The following is a 19,325-nucleotide window of genomic DNA, read 5'->3' as shown; positions in this document are numbered from 1 at the left end:
TCCCTGTATTGCATGAGGGGTTATTTTAGTATGTCCAAAATGCACATCCAATAGAGTGTTACCTGATGCGCTATCCTGACTGCACTATATTACATCGGCCTGAGTATTGAGAGCAGAGGAGGCAGGCTCAATGGTACCTAACTGAGCTGGCTGGCTGGCTGCATTACAATGGCTTCTCTTACGCTTGTATATAGAGGGAATTAGTCTACCACAATGGTGTAACACAGTGTGAGCAGTCGTCGGCTTGCCGGAGGACAGAACAGTCTGCACTCCAGTTATACTTCTAGAGTTTTATTATTTAAAAGCAAATTAAACCAAAAAGCTTGCTTACCTCAGCAGTACTGGAAACATAAATAAGGTAAGTTGGTTTAGCATAGTTCTTGCTTTCTTCTATTCTTGTGTGGGGCCCATCATCCTCTCCTGGGGGAATGCCCTGCAACAAGGGATTCCCTTGTGGCTTTCTTAAGGTGGACCAGGCTAAATATCTGGTCCTGGCCTTTTAAGAACAATCTAGCATATACTTTTTTTAGATATCCACCCCCCCCTCAGCTGGATCTTGTCAGATCCACTGTGTGCCTCTACTTGGGTTAACTTCCAAGGAAGGGAATCGCCATTTCTATTTTTCTTTTCCACCCTGTACTAGAAAAGGAGGGTAGGGTCAGTAAGGGGACCCTAGGCCAGAGAGTACCTACCCTTCCACATTTGTAAATGCCTCCGACCAGACTCATGGGAACTACTTTCCAGTTGGACTTGCTTAACTTCTTCAGGTCTACCTTCTCCCATTCTTTTTGGGGAATCAGTTAAGAGTTCCAGAAATAACCATGATTCCCTCTGATCCATGTCCCTATGCAGAGTTGAAACAGTGCAGTCCCTGGCTCACCACTTTTCCTCTTGTCTTCAGGAGAATTTTGGTCATAGTAGTCTCTAAACACTAGGACCTCATGGATTATGTTCTCCTGTGCTGCCTCCATAGTCTGAAGATCTTCGACTCCATGCTGTATATGTTTGCATTATCCCATGGAGATGCTTCCAAAGGAAATGCTTCTGTGTCATATGGGCTGGCCTGACTGGCTGTAAGCTGTCCCCACAGAATCTCAAATTGGGTATAATTGCACTCTAGAACAATGGGATATGCATGGTCAGGAAGCATTCCCACTTCTATATTGGCTTGCCCAGTCAGAATCGTCAGTAGAACTGATTGATTGGGTACTGTTGCTGGTAACCATGTATGCAAGCGAGTGTCATCTTTTCATAATCGATATACCTCCTTCCAGATAAGAGTCTTTCTGCACCCTGAATCTACAAGAGTTTAGATACGGATCTCATCCAGCTCAACTGCGATCACTAAGTCCCAAATGAGGAATATCAACGAAGTTAAGCTGTAGAGCTTTGATAGATTGCACTCCTACTCTTCATTGTCAGGTCATGGACAGTCTGACCACATGAGGTTTCTATGCACAGTGGGAGCATGCCTGTGTGTTTAGACCTGATAGTAGTCTCACCTCCGGAGATTTTTACCTCATAAGTACAAACTAACATCTAATGTTGACTGTGTCACCAGATTAATGTCCACATGTTCACTTCCTTCATAGGGACAGTTTTTGGTCAAATGACCTCTTTCCACAGTTAAAAGAAGAAGGTAGGCCTGAGGTCTGTGACCAGAGTATGGAACCAGAGCTGTCGTCCTCTGAGGATCATTGCTGGGATCTTGCACTCTCTTCTGTTGCGTCGGAGACCCTGTGTGGGTTGCCTTTCTAGCTTTTATATTAGTTCTGACATCAACTGAGCCCGATGGAAGGCATCCACCACTTCAATGCGGTTTCCAGAGTGAGCTGTGGGTGTCGACACACTTGCTTCCACATAGGTTAGTCCAAGAACTGCTCCAGGAGGACCTGGTTGGCTACTTCAAGGCCTGTTTTCACTTCTGACTCTAGCCACTTCCATCCAGCATCCTTTAGCTGATGAAAAATGCTCTGTGGATTTTCCCTGGGCTGTAGGGTGCCATGCTAGAACCGTTGCTGGTTTGTCTCTGTAGTGTAATCTGCCCTTTCCAGGATGGCAGCTTTGACTTCCAAATATTTGGCTCTTTCATCTGGGGTGGCAGCTTGAAAAGCCTGCTTGACTTTTGCCTGTAAGCCGATGTGCCAGGTAGGTGGCCCAAGTGGCTTCTGGCCAGCCAGCTATGTGGGCAGTACTCTCAAAATTCTTTAAGAAGGCGTCCCGGTCCTCTCATGCCTTCATTTTAAACAATACTGGAGGCAATGAGGTTGTCCATGTTATGGCAGTTTGCATTGCTTAGGCTATCTGTGTCGGCTCCCGCAGTTGGACTTGAAAATTTCTCTGGTCTTGCTGCTGTCCTTCAGTACCATAGAGGCTTTTATTTCTGCAAGATTCTTGTTTCTTATTCAGGAATCCATGGAACACAACTTCTCCTTGACTCAGGAAATAAAAATAGAAAAAAAATCCCTAGCCTGTCTGGTTCTGACTGACTTTAAGTCCCTGTCTGTCCAGAAAGGGCTACCCCCTTGGCCAGCTGTACTTAATGACTGTTGCTGCAGCCAGGCCCCAGAAAAAAAGTTCCTCTTTTGCTGCTGCTGGCATGGGTTCCTGTCTGGGCATCCACTTAGAGCAGAAATATCCCACTGCTGCCACCATATGTGCACGTGAGCAGTCATTGGCTTGTCAGAGGACAGAGCACTCTGGATTTGGATTCTAGCTATTATTCTACAGAGCTTTATTATTTACAAGCAAATTAGCAAACAAAAGCATGCTTACCTCAGCAGTACTGAATACAGAAATGCAACAGATTACAGATAAGTCAGTTTAGCATAGTTCTTGCTTTTTTCTACTCTCATCTGGGGCCCACCTTCTTATCCCTCTCCCCAGGGGGATGCCCTGAAAACGGGATTCCCTTGTGGGCTGTCATAAGGTGGACCAGGCTAAATACCTAGTCCTGGGCTTTTTAAGGAGGGTCTAACATACAGTCCTTTATAGATGGATTCTTGTATATCTCTGCCCCCCCTCTCCTTTTATTTTAAAATTTGGAAGAGAGACTAGCAGGGCTTTCAGTGTTTCCCTAGCTCTTCTTTTGACCATGTAAGTCCTTTCCATGGCCTCATTGTCTGCCCCATGGAGGTTGCTGTGGCACATGTTTTTGTTAATGTAGGTGTGCCTTGGGCTTGATAAGATTGGAAAATAATGCCTTATTATCTCATCTTTTGTGCCTTCCCTAGTCCTAAATACATCCTAATAACACAAGACCTCTTTCAAATCTCCCACACAGAGGTAAATGAGGGCAGACAGAAGTGCAGAAGTATTCTGACCATTGAGCTGGTTTCTTATCTCCTACTGAAATATCTCAGGGATATGAGATGATGATGGTAGTAGTTTAATTGGTGCTAAAAAGCTATGTATTGATTTTATTTAAAATAGGTATAGATCATCTCCTTCTTCCATTGGAGCACTTTAAGCAGTACCTAAATCAAAACATAAAAATAATCATCTGATTTAAAAAAACACAACAACAAAACATAATAAGACCCAGCATATTAGTGGAGGGGGAGGGGGGAAAATAATTTTATTATGAGTAATATACTAAATTCTTAAATATTGCAAAGGTATTAGAAACTTTTGTTTATACTACTGCAGTTACATTGTCAATTATAAAGAAGATCACAGAGCACACACAGCTATGATTTGAATTGTACTAACTCAGTAGTTTTGCTATCTCTTGCTCTTAGTCCAAAACTGTAGAGAAAATAACTGGTTTGCTTTTTATTTTTCTGTCTCTCTCCCCAGTGGAAGTGACTGTGGATCCAGAAACAGCAAATCCATACCTCGTTGTTTCAGAAGATAAGAAATGCATGAGTTTTAGAGAGACAAAACAAGCTGTACCCAACAATGAGAAGAGATTTGATGTATATTCCGTTGCCCTGGGATGTGAAGGCTTTATAGGAGGGAAACAGTATTGGGAGGTAGAAGTGGAAATGGGAGAGCAGAAAAACTGGGGTTTGGGAGTTGCTAGAGAGTCTGTGCCAAGGAAAGGGTATATAAACAGTAGCCCTGCCAATGGAATTTGGTGTTTGGATTTGTACTTTGGAGAGTACCGCGCTCTTACTGACCCGGAAAGGACCCCTCTGTCTCTGAGCGAGAAACCTACAAAGATTGGAATCTATCTGGACTATGAAGGCGGACAGTTGTCTTTTTACAATGTGAACAATATGACTCATATCTATTCCTATGCACACTCCTTCACTGAGAAAATGTTCCCCTACTTTTATATCCGGGATTTAGAGTCTTCGATCAGACTGTGTTATTAATTTATGTAAATTATAGGGGAAGTGTGCAGTTTAAGTTTTTTGCACATCTTTTAAGCTTAAGCAATGAAGGAAAATGTGCATCCATCAAAGCCACTACTCAGAATGTTAAAATGTATGATGGAAGCAAAGTACTGTAAGCACCAGTGGCTATGTGAGAATAATAGTCCTTCGCCCAAGCATTTTAAAGCAAAATATTTTGAGAACAATAGTCAAAGTGATTTATGTAGGTTAAAAAAACATTGTACTTTCAGAAATCAACTGTCTGAAAAATGACCCCACCTCAATGCCACTAAAAGTGTGGACTTTTAGCCCATGGAGAGGAAGTATTCCTGGAGGCTCATCTAGGTCAACGGAGGAAAAGCATGCATTTTCAAATCTTTGGGCAAACTTTCGAAGCAAAGATCTACTCCCAGAAAAAGCAGATACAAGCAAGTGCATGTGCTTTTTACCCATGCCATGTTTTGAAGCAAAAGGATACGTGTACTTTCATTTTGAGAACTGATGCAAAGCCTGAAAGTGAAAAGTAAGAGTGGACTTTATCCCAGTGCAGACTGTTTGAAAAATCAGTCCCTGTGTGGATATGACGTAGGAGTAGTAGGTGCTGATTGGCAATCAGCCAGCCATTAAATTTGGACTAATCTAGATAAAGTGCCTCACTGCATGGTATAGGCTCTTACAGCAATATATTGCCATGTTCCAGGGAATTGGAAAAACGAAAGGCACGCAGATTAATTAACACACAGAGTCCATTCAACGTGTAGCCTTGCCACAAAGACAAATTCCTTTCCACCACCAGAAGCTCACAGAGGAAAAGTTCATACAATGGGAAGAACTTATTGAATGTGTTGGTGGACCAGCCCCATAGCTCTCCTCACTCATGGTCATCCAGAAACCCAAGCAACCAGGCAGAATACAACTGTGTGTCAATATGCAGCTACAGGGGTGCTGCTATTAAACAAGAGTCACAGTGCATGAAAATATTGCAGTTTAAATGGAGCACAGTTTTTCTCCAAATTAGACTTCATCCAGCTTCAAGGTCTATAACCCCATTCAGCAGTCTTATTGATTTGAGGCACTCTAAACTATGAACTTTGCCATTTCTTCTGCTGCAGCGATCTTCCAACCATTATTCATGAAGTGCTTTCAAGGCTTGCATGAATCCTGTCAGCAATTGATATCCTGGTACACAGCAGCCCAGTTGTAGAACATGACAGCCACTTTGTTTCTGCAGTCACTGAAAAACAGCAGCAATCTCATACTCAAGCCATTGAGAAGTGAATATAACTACCGTATACTGCTGTACCTTGGCTGTGCCTTCTCTAAAGATGGAGTGTCAGCTGATCCAGGCAAAAATCAAACCATCCATAAGGCTGGTACACCTGCTGAAGTTTAAAATATTAGGATTTGCAACCGCACTAAATCAATTCTTCACTAATGATTACTGTCATTTTGATCTCAAGAGAACTAAAGAAATTATTGTAGATGCTAGGCTTGTAGGTCTAGGAAGTTCCCTCGCACAGATTGATCCGCCTGGATGCATCAATACCATTACCTTTGCCAGCAAAGCCTCTTTTGCCAATTGGGCAGCAATACACAGACTCTGTCATTGATCACAATCCTTCTTTTCAACCATCAGCTCATTTTAAGCCCTGAATGCTCAAGTTGCAAACCTACAATTACAAAGTTAGCTATCATCCAAGCAGCAACAGACCTGTTACTTACTTGTCAGGGTAGCTGTGCCACAAATTCATAACACCTTGCCACACTACCACTGTAAGTGCTGGAGCAGAAGCTCAACTTGACTTCCTTCCTTGCCATGCTGTTCCCACAGATAAACAGCTGCTACAGCATCAGCACCTGCTTAAACAAACAAATAATTCTCCAGATCGAAAGGGGCCTAGGAAACATTTTCATGTGCAGGTGCAACTTTTAAGTATCCAAGCACTTGAAACTCTTATTTCTTTCTCCCAAATCTGAAATGAACTCACTTCCACAGGATGGCCTGGTTCTGCGAAGATCACAACTTGTCATTTCTCATTTCTTTTGGACTAGCTCATGAAGGTCGCCAAGTTATTGGTCAATCAGTCTAGCTCATGAAGGTCACTAAGTTATTGTTCTATTTTTATTACATTGGTGTGCTATAATTACACTTTTATTGGCTGTGGATCGCTTCATGGAGGTCAATATTCAAAACCATTTACAGATAACTTAAAAGTTGTCTGTCTAAATGGCAAGTTTTGGTATATTCAACCCCTTACCCAGCTAGATTTTAGCCAGATAACTTAACTCCTCCCAAACCGCCCCTTTTTTATCTGGCTAACTTAACCTATTTTTAATTAAGTGCTGGAAGTGTAACCTGGATTTTTAATTACACTCTGGAAGCATAACCTGCAGATAGTACTAGTGCTGGAAGCGTAAACAAACATGAGCGGTACGTCTTGTACTTTGCTCTTGGCAGGACTTATTAAGTATCAGGGTGGATGGGGAGGGTTCTGGGGTGGCACAGAACTTGTAGGGGGGGGGGGGGGGGGGGAAAACCATCCTTTAACAAATATCTATAGAACAGGGCAGGGGAGCCCTGATCTGTGCACCAGGACATGACTGTAAATTTAGGAGGGATTTGGGAATGGGGGGTATGTGGCCCGACAGGGCCTGAGTTGCATTATTAAAAAGAAGGGAGGAGAGTAGACCACAAGCCCATTTACATGTTTTCTTTCTTTTTTTGGTTTGTGTCAATAGTGCTGCTTAATAGGAAAATAAGTTCTGAACCTGCTAATTCTTGTTCCTGAAATACCTCGAATCAGTCCACACGAGTGGGTTTACGCATCCCTAGCAGCAGGTGGAGGCAGAGAAACCTTTGAGGCACTGCTACATAACGGACAGTGGCACCTGCAGTCCCCCTCCGTATTGACCTGTTTCCAAGCCAAGATGTCTACCATTACAAACCCCAATAAAAATTCAAGCCCCTGCAAGCTAGGCTCTCTTGATTTAACAGAGAAACTATACCAAACTATGTACACTGCTTAATAATCTGAGTATATCATATGCCAACTCCGTCAGCTCAGCCATATCCAGAAGCGAGGTAGTCTTTCGACAGATGGGGACGAGTCTCTGGCCTGATCCATGGTACTTCAGGAATGAAAATTAGCAGGTAAGAATCAATTTTCCTTTCCTGTTCATACCCCGGATCAGTCCAGACAAGTGGGATGTACCCAAGTCTCTTTATTCTGGATGGGAACCCGAAAGACCCATGTGCAAAAAACTTCCCCCAAACAGCGCCTCCTCTGGGGCTCGCACATCCAAGCGGTAATGTTTGGTAAAAGTATGAAGAGAAGACCACATCGCCGCATGACTGATCTCCTGCTGAGAGAGCAGCTGACACTTTGCCCATGAAGTTGCCTGCGCCTTGGTGGAATGCGCTCTCAACCCTTCCGGCACAGAACGGCCCTTACAGATGTAAGCCAATGCTATCATCTCTTTTAACCAACGAGCAATAGTGCCCTTGGAAGCCTTATTTCCCTTCTTTGTTCCACTGAACAGGACAAGCAGATGATCCGATCTCTGAAAGGCATTGGTCACCTTGAGATATCACAAAAAGAATTCGACGCTGATCCAAAAAGTGAAGCTCCCTAACCATCGGAGCATTGGCCGTCAAGTTCGGAAAGGCCGGAAGCTCAATGACCTAATTAAGGTGAAAGGAGGATACCACCTTCAGCAAGAAAGAAGGAACTGTACGTAAGGATCTCCATCCCCTGAAAAGTGGAGGAAGGAATCCATGCACAATAACGCTTGTAACTCCGATTTCTGCCAAGCCAAGCAGATGGCCACCAGGCTTAAATCCTTCAATGGCGTCTTCTGCATTGGTTCGAAGGGAGGCCCTCACAGCACATGAAGGCAGCCTTGGAAGCATTTCCTCTACTCGTCAGATTCCAATTGGGACAGATCTTCCATACTGGAGGCCGCAGACATTTTGCTCCTTTCAGAAAACGAACCACATCCCTATGCGATTGCTAATGGCCTACCCTGCATCAGGCCACGAAGGGAACCCAAGGCTGCTATCTGGACCAAAAGTGAATTATAGGCCAAATCCTTTGCTAAACTGCTCTGCAAGAAGGCCAAGACCTGAGAAATGTCCACCTTTAAAGGCTGCACCCTGTTCTGCAAACACCAAGATTCAAAGACTCTCCATACTCTGACATAAGCCGTCAAAGTGGAAGGACTTCTTGCCTGCAGGAAAGTTGCAATCACCGGCTCCGAATAGTCCTTTAAATGAAGCCGCTGCCTCTCAAAAGCCAAGCCGCTAGACAGAAGCGAAAATATGGGACCCTACCTCAGCAACCCCGAGAGGTGAGTCAGCAAACAGGACCGTCTACTAACAGACGCAGAATATCCGCAAACCATGGCCGCGGTGGCTACTCGGGCGCTACTAGAATCACCCTGCCTGGCTGGCCATGGGGGAAACACATATAGCAACAGGTGCGCCAGCCATGGTTGAACGAGTGTCGATGGCCCTCTGATCCGACCTCCCTTCTGCAACTGAAAAACCAATCCGCTTTGGTATTCGCTGGAGTCGCCTTGAGGTCCACCACTGTTTTACTCCACCCTGCCTGCAAGGCGAAGGCCTCTGCTGACAATTCCCACTTCCCTGGATCCAGACGTTGCCTGCTGAGGAAGTCCGCTTGCACCTTGTCCACTCTGGCCACATGAAGTAGCTATCCGCCGCAGATATTTCTACACCCATTCGAATAATTATTGCGCCACCAGATGACGCTTCATGCCATCCTGCCGATTGATGTATGCCTCTGTCATCGCATTGTCGGAGAACACTCTCACTGACTAGTCCCGGATGAGTGGAAGAAACGCGAACAAGGCCTTGCACATCACCCTGGTTTCCAGCCGATTGATAAACCAAGTTGCCTCTCCCAGTGACCTTGGGGCTGATTTCCCCTGGTAAATCGCCCCCCAGCCTGAGAGGCTGGCATTCATGGTCTTTAACACCCAGTTGGGCACTTCCAGATCCAGCACTTTCTCCAGATTGTGCTGAGACAGCCACCATAAAAGACGACCTGGCATCCTCTGGCACCGGTAAAGGAAGCTGAAATTCTTCCAACAGCGGATTCCACCGGAATAACAGAGCCCCCTGCAGAGGATGCATGTGAGCAAAGGCCCACAGCACTAACTCCAGCGTAGATGCCATGGAACCTAGCACCTGCAGGTAATCCCCTGGACACCAACAAGTCCAAAAATCGAAGGACCTGACTTTGAAACTTGAGGACTCTCACACCTTCCCCAGCCAGGTATCGACATGAGCTCCCAGATATTCCAGGGATTGGGTTGGCTCCAGATGACTCTTCGCGAGGTTCGTCACCCAACCCAGCGATTCCAGACACAGCAGTACTCACTGGACCGACTGAACACATTCCACCTCTGACTTTGCCCATATCAGCAAATCGTCCAGGTATGGGTGCACCAGGATACCTTCCTTCCTGAGAGCCACTGCCATTATCACCATCACCTTTGTGAAAGTGTGTGGCGCCATCGCCAAACCAAAAGGAAGAGCTTGAAACTGGAAGTGTTCCCTCAGTACTATGAACCTCAAACTTCTGGTGATCAATCCGAATAGAGATTTGCAGGTAGGCTTCTGACTAGTCCAACAACGCCAGAAACTCCTCTTTGGGAACCACCGCTATCACCGTGCACAACGTCTCCATCCAAAAGCACAGCAGACAGAGAATGGGCCAAAAAGTGCCTTCCTTTTTGGGCACCATGAAGTACACGGAGTAACGATTCTGTCCACTTTCAAAGGATGCACCAGAACAATGGCTCGCAGAAGCTGCAGATGTTGCAACGTCTCCTGCACTGCCTTCTGCTTGCTTCAGGAGATGCAGCAGTAGATTACAAAGGCATCCCTGAGCAGCTGAGATCCACCGGACCTCCTGTATTTGATCCAGATCATCCATCTTATTAGACGTGTCTTCTTCCACCACAGACCTCTTGAGACCCAAGAGACTCAGGAAACCTCAGGCTTCTTCACCGCCCAGGACTTCCTAGGCAAAGGCTTCTTGGTCCCAGCTTCTTTCCTGACCAAATAGGCCGTATGCATCAAAAGGATGAACTCTGGAGAAAAAGTTTCCGGATCTGAAGAAGAAAGGTCCATATCCACATTCCCTTGCGGCTGCTGACCAGCCCTGCCATCAGCAGGGTCTTGTTCTGCAGGAAAAAGCATGGAGGGGAATCTTGAGGCCCTGAAACAGCAACCTGGCTCCCAGCACATGTACACAAAATGGTTGCCGGTTCCTCAGACCCTGCCCCGGGCCTCTAAAACCTGCCCTGTCGAATTTGGGTTCCTGGCATCCCCGCCCCTCCGGAAGCACATTCTGCACAAAGCACAACCGAATTGAGGCCAGCGCGCCTTGAGCCGCAGCCCTGGCAAACTTTCCTGAGCAGCGCAGGAGACGGCATGCGAACAATAGGCCTAAAAATAAACCCTGCCTGCAAGCACTGCAGGCGATGCTGTCCGGGTGCTGAACCAGCCCCGATGCACACAGCTATTTGGCCCTGCTCACTTCGAGCTGCCTTCCAGCAGTGAAACTTGAAGCCAACTGCTGAAGCACAGCCTAAAGCTGCAGCGTCCCCTTCCTCAACATTTTTTTTTAAACAACTTAAAGGGCCATAGACAGGGAAGAAAACTGAAAATATTTCCCTGCTTCTGGTGAAGATGGCTGAGCCCAGGCAGGCGACAGGGACCCAGAGGAGATGAGGGGAATCGGAACCACTGGCTATCACCTCCCCTGAAGATAAGGGCAGAGCTCCCCAGGGATCACCAACCCCTTGCTCTACCTGAGGGATAGCCCATGAAGGATCCTATCACCTAGGAGAGATGAAATCTTAATTCTTAATCTTTAAATTTCTTGAAAACTCCAGACTGCAGGTATGCACCTCTACCATCTGCTGGAGACAGAGAAATACTGAGGAACTGCAGGTGGCTCTCTCTGTTATGTAGCAGTGCCTCAAATGTTTGTTCTCAGCCTCCATCTGCTGGTAGGGATGCATAAACCCACTTGTGTGGACTAATCCAGGGTACGAACAGGAACGGATATCTTTTGAAGATGTCCAGTTAAATTAGGAAGTTATTTGGCCATGCAAGGCACTTGCGACTGTCAGCAGAAAAAAAGCAATTTAAATCTGAATTGAAAACTTGGTTATTCAAGTGTGCTTTTGCAGAGCATGAAACATCTTTACAGAGTACAAATCTTTAGATATAAGCTGCAAAACACCAGAATATATTATGTGCTTAACCTCTATGAATTCTGTTTTTATTCTTATTTTATGTTTATAGTAATTAAGTTTATTGACCCATTACTGCTATTCATATTTATGCAATTTGATATTTTGTTTTAGATTTATTTTTATTTGATTTTATCTTTTACTCCAACAGCTAATTTATTTAATTTTCCTCTTATGTAGTTTTTAGCTGTTACTATCTTAACAAAACATTGTATTTCTTGTGTTTTTAACTTGTAAACCATTGTGAAGGCATGTCTGATGTAACGGTATAGAAATGCTAATAAACTAAACTAAACAAATTAATTCACGACGAAAAAGCAGAATGGCTGAACACAGCACTACGTGTACATGTCCCACATAGAAACCTGAGATCTGCTAACAAAGCCCTCCTAACCATCCCTTCTGTTAAAACAGCAAGACTGACCCAAGTCAGAGAACGGGCGCTATCCTTAGCCGGACCCATATTATGGGACACCATGCCTCTGGAGATTAGACTACAGAGAGATTATAAACTTTTTAAAGAGTTTAAAAACCTGGCTTTTTAAACAAGCATTTGTTAGAGAAAACGGAGTTTAGGAGAGTAATTAATACAGGCAGCAGCACACAGCACTTAATATGTGCGATTTTGTTATTTTATTGCACCATTAACATTAGTAAAATATACAGCTCTGCATAGACATGTAAAATAGGACAATATTTATAACTTTCATCAACTAGTCTTTATTATGAAACTGTTACCGGACTTTAATGGCACTTTTATAGATAGTATATGTGCCTTTCTGTAAACCGTTGTGATGGTATATTACTTAGACAGTATAGAAAAGATTTTAAATATATCAATATAAAAGACAAGTTATCCAACTACCTTGAGCTGGATAACTTGTCCATTATTTGGCCTACTGAATATGACCCCTTATGTTTGTCAAAACGGCATTGTTTTAAATTATAAATGTAAAGTTTTTAGAATGTTTGTTTATGCTGTTTTTGGTATTTTGAGTTACATAATTTATTACATTGTTGGTTTATTTGCTTTTGAATGCCTTTTGTGTTTCTGTACTCTGCTTTGAGCATATGTTTTGAAAAGACATGTAACAAATCATATAAATAAATGAAATATATGAAGTAGCCTGCCACATTCATCTTCTGGAGTAACTGATGGTAGATTACTACAGTATTTACAATGCATCCTATTGTATAATTGAAAAGAATATGTTTTTAGAAAATATTTTAATGAGCCCATACGTTTTATGATTTTCAACATATGGAATATTGGAAAGAATTATAAAATCGTGGTCTGGGTCTACTCATCCAACCATCTGGAGGCAAAATAATTCTGCAAAGTGTGTTATCAAATTTGGGTTACTCAAAGAAAATGGGAATATCTGAGTTTGAAAACCAGAAACATCAGATCAGTATTTTTGGATAACAGATCTTCTCAAAAAATTTCCATTGTTTTATTTATTTATTTTAAATGTATAGACTGCCTACCAACATTCCTAGGTAGTTTACAATTGTACATTCAAAAATTAAAAACAAGCAAAACAAAACATAAATGTCAGGTATAAAAAACACTCAAAACGGCTTAATAAATGCATAACAATAAGACAATGTAAAAAATACATATAACAAAATAGAAACAATGCTGCACTTACTAAAGGAGAGGCCAGATGACCTTAAACAGCAGCTCTACCCTAAACTGCAATACTGTAATAAGACCATCATCAGGGCCACATTTTATATTAGGCAATCATAGACTCATTATCCTCTGCTAATGAAAGGGAGACAACAGCTACAGAATGTCGGCAAATGCTCCATTCCAAAAGCCACCTCTGCTCTTCCAACAGCTTGGTCCAGAGTCACGTACACAGACAGTCTCACAGGAAAAGAAACTGAAGCAGTTTGTAAAGGATGTGCCTTCTAAACCACATCAACCTTAGCCAGACATCATAAGACATTATTGATATCTAACATTTGCCCCATCCCATGCTTTTTTTTTTTTTAAGGAAAATGGTAGAAAAAGCATGCAGAAATGCTTTCAAGCTGGGCCATGCCATTGTGTGGTAATAAGTTATACACAGAAAGGAGAGGTATTTTAGCATGACTTCTTCCCATGTTCAACTGAGGGTGTGGCAACAGAATTGGAGGGAGTGACACATTCCCTTCAATTTCTGTGGGAGGACAGTAGGCTATAAGGTGGGGGGAGAGCAGTGTTTTGAAATTGAATGGTTGCAAACCTTCCAAAAGCACTAACTTCCTACATGAAAAGAAAATTGGTTCTTACCTGATAATTTTCGTTCCTGTAGTACCACGGATCAGTCTAGACTCCTGGGTTTTGCCTCCTTTCCAGCAGATGGAGAGAGCAAGTTTCGACAGAATCTGCCTTATATACCTAGGTGCCACCCACCGTCTGCCAGTATTACATATCGTCAAAGCAGAATGGTACCAAACCAAACTACTTACAGGAATCATAAACCAAACTGGATCACTAACTCCAATTGTGAACTATGTTCATCAACCAGGGTAACAAGAATAATCTGCAGACCTGAAGAATAAATACAGAAGAAAGCAGACTCTCCTTTACCTCTCCACAGCAAACGGGCGGGACTCTGGACTGATCCGTGGTACTACAGGAACGAAAATTATCAGGTAAGAACCAATTTTCTTTTCCCTGTTCATACCCGGATCAGTCCAGACTCCTGGGATGTAACAGAGCTTCACCTACCTGGGCTGGAATCCGGAGAGGCCCACTCTGAGCACACCTTCTCCAAAATTTCCCATATCTGGAGCCTGAACATCCAGTTGGTAATGCCTTGCAAACATATGCAAGGATTTCCATGTAGCCGCCCTACAAATCTTCTGCGGCGAAATGTGAGCATTCAGCCCAGGAAGCCGCTGGAGAACGTGTAGAATGCGCTCGTAGACCTATCGGTAAAGGCCTACCTCATAATAAATACACAGAATTTATCGCCTCCTTGAGCCACTGAGCAATCATGGTCTTGGATGCCATATTACCTCGTTACAGATCACTCCAGAGAACAAATAGATGATTGGAAACTCGAAAATCATTAGTGACTTCAAGATAACGGAGCAAGATCCTGCGCACATCCAACTTCTTCAAGTCCTTAGACAGGGGATCTGACCTATCCAGATCTGAAAAGGACGGAAGCTCCACCGATTGATTCAAATGAAAAGCGGAAACCATCTTTGGGAGAAAAGACGGAACCGTTCGCAAGGAAACGCCAGAATCCAAAATCCTCAAGAAAGGCTCAAAACAGGACAGGGCCTGAAATTCAGAAACTCTACCAGCCGAGGAAATCGCCACCAAGAACACCACTTTCAATGTAAGGTCCTTCAGTATGACCAGAGATAAAGGTTCAAATAGAGCAGTGCACAAAGAGGAAAGAACCAAATTTAGATTCAAAGATGGACAAGGATGATATACTGGAGGACGTAAATGTTTCACCCCTCTAAAGAAACGAGAGACACGGTAACCCCCCAATAGAACCGCGCAAACAACCCAAAGCCGCCACCTGCACTTTCAAGGAACTGCACGATAAACACCTTTAGCTAGCCCAGCCTGAAGGAAACCTAAGACATCCGATACGGACGCCCGAGTGGGCTCCACCTCCCGAGCTACACACCAGGACTCAAAGACCTTCTAAACTCGGACGTAAGACAGAGAGGTGGAAGGCTTAAACAATCTCAACAGAGTAGCTACCACCGCATCCGAATATCCCCTGCTTTTTAGACGCTGCCTCTCAAAAGCCATGCCGCTAGACAGAAGCGATCTACCTGGTCGAAACATACGGGCCCCTGAGGAAGAAGATTCGGCAGACACAGAAACCGCAGAGGACCCTCTACCGCCAGGTTTACCAGATCCACGAACCACGGATGGCACGGCCACTCGGGAGCCGCCAGGATCACTTCGGACAGATGAGCCTCTACCCGCCTGAGCACCTTGCTGATCAGAGGCCAAGGAGGGAAGACGTAAAGCAGTATTGTCAATGGCCACGACAGCACTAGGGCATCCACCCCATCTGCTCCTGTGCCCCTGAGGTGGGCATAGAAGAGTGGGGCCTTAGCATTTTTGAACATCGCCATCAGGTCCATGCAAGGTGTTCCCCACCTGTCGCAGATGAGTTGAAAAGCCTTGTCCGCCAGTTCCCATTCTCCGGGATCTAGATGATGGCGACTTAGAAAATCCACGTGTACTTGTCGACTCCGGCTATGTGAGATGCTGCAATGCTGAGCAGATTCCGCTCCAACCAGCTGATCAACAGTCGAGCCTCCGCCGCCACTGGACGGCTCTTGGTACCTCCCTGGCGATTGATATAAGCCACCGTGGTTGCATTGTCGGACAGTACCCTGACCGACTTCCCCTTGATAATCGGGAGGAAGGCCTGTAACGCCAGCCGGACCACCCTGGTCTCCAGGCGATTTATGGACCATCACTCCTCCTCCAGGGACCACAGACGCTGCACCGATTTTCGCAGACAAACTGCTCCCCAACTGGACAGGCTGGCATCCATGGTGACCACTGTCCAGTCGGGATCAACCAAGGGAACTTCCCGGGTCAAACTGTCCAACACTAGCCACCAATCCAGGCTGGACCGAGCGGACTCAGTCAACGGTAACGGTCGGTAAAACTGTTTGGAAACAGGGTTCCAATGGGAGAGTAAAGCTGATTGCAAAGGACGCATGCGAGTGAAAGCCCAGGGGACCAATTCCAGAGTAGAACTCATGGAACCTAGAATCTGCAAGTAATCCCAAACTTTCAGAGGATGCTTAGAGAGAATTGCCTGCACTTGCCCTTGCAATTTGCCCATGCGGGTGGAGGTTAGGAAAACTCTCCCCTGCTGGGTGTCTAATAAAGCTCCCAAACGTTCCAAGGACTGGGAAGGGACAAGATGACTCTTGGCCATGTTTACCACCCAGCCTAGAGTAGTCAACAACTGTAGTACCCGCTGGATCACTCGCTGACAAAGTACCTCTGATTTTGCCCGAATCAGCCAAGCGTCCAAATACGGATGCACTAACAACCCCTCTCTGCGGAGCTGCGCCACCACCACTACCATTATTTTGGTAAATGTCCTGGGGGCTGTAGCAAGGTCGAAGGGCAGAGCTTCAAACTTGTAATGCTGACCCAAAACAGCAAACCGCAGAAACCTCTGGTGATCCGCTCAGATCCCGACATGCAAATACGCCTCCATCAGATCCAGAGAGGCAAGAAACTCCCCCAGCCAAACCGACGCATTCACTGACCACAACGTCTCCATGCAGAAGCGCGGAATGCGAAGACACCTGTTGACCCGCTTTAAATCGAGAATGGGCCGGAAGGACCCCTCTTTTTTTGGCACGACAAAATAAATGGAGTAACATCCTTGACGTTGAGCGGACCAGGGAACCGGTACAATGGCGCAGAGGTTGAGAAGGCGCTGCAAGGTCTGCTTTATCGCCTCGCGCTTTGTGGCGTACCCGCAAGGAGATATCAGAAACTATGGGCACGGACACCGTGCAAAATCTAATGCGTAGCAGTGTCTTATCACAGAGAGAACCGACTGGTCCGAAGTGATCTTGGTCCGCTCCTCGAAAAACAGAGACAGCCTGCCCCCGACCATCGGAACCAAGGAGTGGACTGGCCGCCTATCATTGGATGGACTTTCCACTGGGAGTGGACTGGGAGGCGCCGGGTCTACCGAAACGCCGGCCCCGAAAGGACGGGGACCAGGCTTGCGGCCGAGCAGCATTCTGCCGAAAGGACGGAGTGACCACTCGAGGCGTACGCGACCTGCGACTCCCCCGAAAACAGGACGGGACAAAAAGTATCCCCTGGACCAAAGGTCTATCTTCAGGTAATTTATGGACCTTATTTTCACCCAAAGACTGGATCATATCCTCCATTTCTTTGCCAAACAGCAACTTGCCCTTAAAGGGGAGAGACCCCAAATGGGCTTTGGAAGACACATCCGCCGACCAGTTTCGTAACAAGCGACGGGCCGAAACAGCGGAAACCATGGAGCGAGCGGACTCCGAAGGTCGTAAAGGGCATCCGCACTATAAGCCACTACCACCTCAAGGCGACCAGCCTGGCGAGCCTCTTCCTCAGAAAACCCTCGTTGGCCAGCAGCTGCTGCACCCAGCGAAGCCCAGCTCGCAAAGCAAAATTACTACACATAGCCGCTCGAACTCCCAGAGCGGAGACCTCAAATATCTTTTTAAGTTGCAACTCTAACTTTCGATCCTGTAGATCCTTGAGAGCCGTGGATCCCATGAACGGAACAGTCGTCTTCTTTGTGACCGTGGTAACTGCCGCGTCCACCTTTGGCACCTGAAGAATCTCCACCGCCTCCTCCGGTAGAGGATAAAGCTTGCCCATTGCCTTTGTAACCTTCAGCCCCAAATCAGGGGTGTCCCATTCCCTAAATAGGAGATCCGAAGCAGAAAAATGAAATGCCTCAATCCCTAATTCTGCCAAGATGGAGGGAATAAGAGGGCCCAGTTCCTGCTGCGACCGTCACTTCCCAACGGCTTCACTCCGCCTACCTTTCCTTTTTTGCAGCTCCTCCTGCTCTTCACGGACGCCTGGCTGCTGCGGCGTCCGCCTGCCGTCCTCTCCGGTGTCCCCAGACTGGCTTGGGCGCTGCCTCCCGCCATGTTCCACAGGTACCTTAGGGTGCGCGCGCCACACAGCCCTTATTCTTATTTCCTCATTGGTGCGATCCTCAGGGGCGTCCCCCTGTGATGATGTCACGCTGCCCGGATATTTAAGCCTACAGTTTATTGCTAGCCGTTGAGTTAGCAAGGGGGATTCTTACGGATGGGATTCGCTCTCCGTACCCAGGTACTCTGCCTTTCCAACTTCCATTGGACTCTTTCTGCTACGGGGTACCCGCTCCTCGGGGGGCCTCTTTTGCTTCTTTCAGGTCGCTATCAGGTAACCGGTACTCGCTCCTCGAGGGCCCATGTTCCCTGACTCGCTGCCTGCATCTATCTCCTCTTCTACTTGGAAGAATTAGCTACCGACACCATCAGTGAGTACTACTACCATCTACTCCTCAGAGCTGTTTCCCTGGAACCAGGTACTCGCTCCTCGAGGGCCTGCCTCCGTTCCAGCACCAGTGCCATCTCCTACGTGGAACTGCTGTGTGAGTACTTTGCCAAGTCTCTCTGCTCCCAGGGATCTGGAACTCACTCCTCGAGGACCAGCTCTCCCTATCTCGGGGCTTCTCCATACTTGGGACTCTGTGAATGTTCTATTGTACTCACTTTCTCAGTTCTCTCCACTACAGCACTGCTACCGGAGGAACCGCTGTTCCAGCGCCCTGGGGAATACTAGCCCAGCTGGGCTACATCTTCTACTCTCAAACTGTCTAAATAAAGAAATATCTGTGTTTGTGTGTCCAGAGCTGAGCCTGACCTGTGGCCCTCACAGGACTTCCCCCGGTGGGCGTGATCAGCTGCCACAGTGTCCAAGGCTCCACCCAAACCTCACTAATTATAACAGTTCCTCTCTGCGGAACAGACGGACTACTTTAGGGTCATCACCCTCGACGGCCTGGGACCCCTAGCCAGCACTCTGCTTGAGGTCCCCATCCCCCTCTACCCCCCTCGGGGGCTGGGTTGGGATATCCTGACCAGCCGGATCTGCGTCCTCCAATGACGTGTCTGAATCCTCCTGCGGAAGTGTAGACTGGACTGGGTGCTTAGATTTGGCGGCCC

General features: G+C 46.1%; 1 protein-coding gene across 3 annotated transcripts in view; it reads left to right on the top strand.

Moving 5' to 3' along the window:
* The window catches only part of LOC115094269 (butyrophilin subfamily 1 member A1-like), a 38,363-nt gene extending 31,547 nt beyond the window's left edge, over window positions 1–6,816 (top strand). For all 3 annotated transcript variants that reach the window (XM_029607153.1, XM_029607152.1, XM_029607155.1), the window contains exon 9: window positions 3,799–6,816. In XM_029607153.1, coding sequence (XP_029463013.1) covers window positions 3,799–4,319 — 521 coding nt within the window. In that variant the 3' untranslated portion in view covers window positions 4,320–6,816. The remainder of the gene's footprint in view (window positions 1–3,798) is intronic.
* The last annotated feature ends 12,509 nt before the right edge of the window (window positions 6,817–19,325 follow it).

Source organism: Rhinatrema bivittatum, chromosome 6 (assembly GCF_901001135.1).
Source record: "Rhinatrema bivittatum chromosome 6, aRhiBiv1.1, whole genome shotgun sequence".
Lineage (NCBI taxonomy): Eukaryota > Metazoa > Chordata > Amphibia > Gymnophiona > Rhinatrematidae > Rhinatrema > Rhinatrema bivittatum.
Note: the sequence above shows the minus strand (reverse complement) of the source record. Positions and strands in the feature narration are given on the sequence as shown.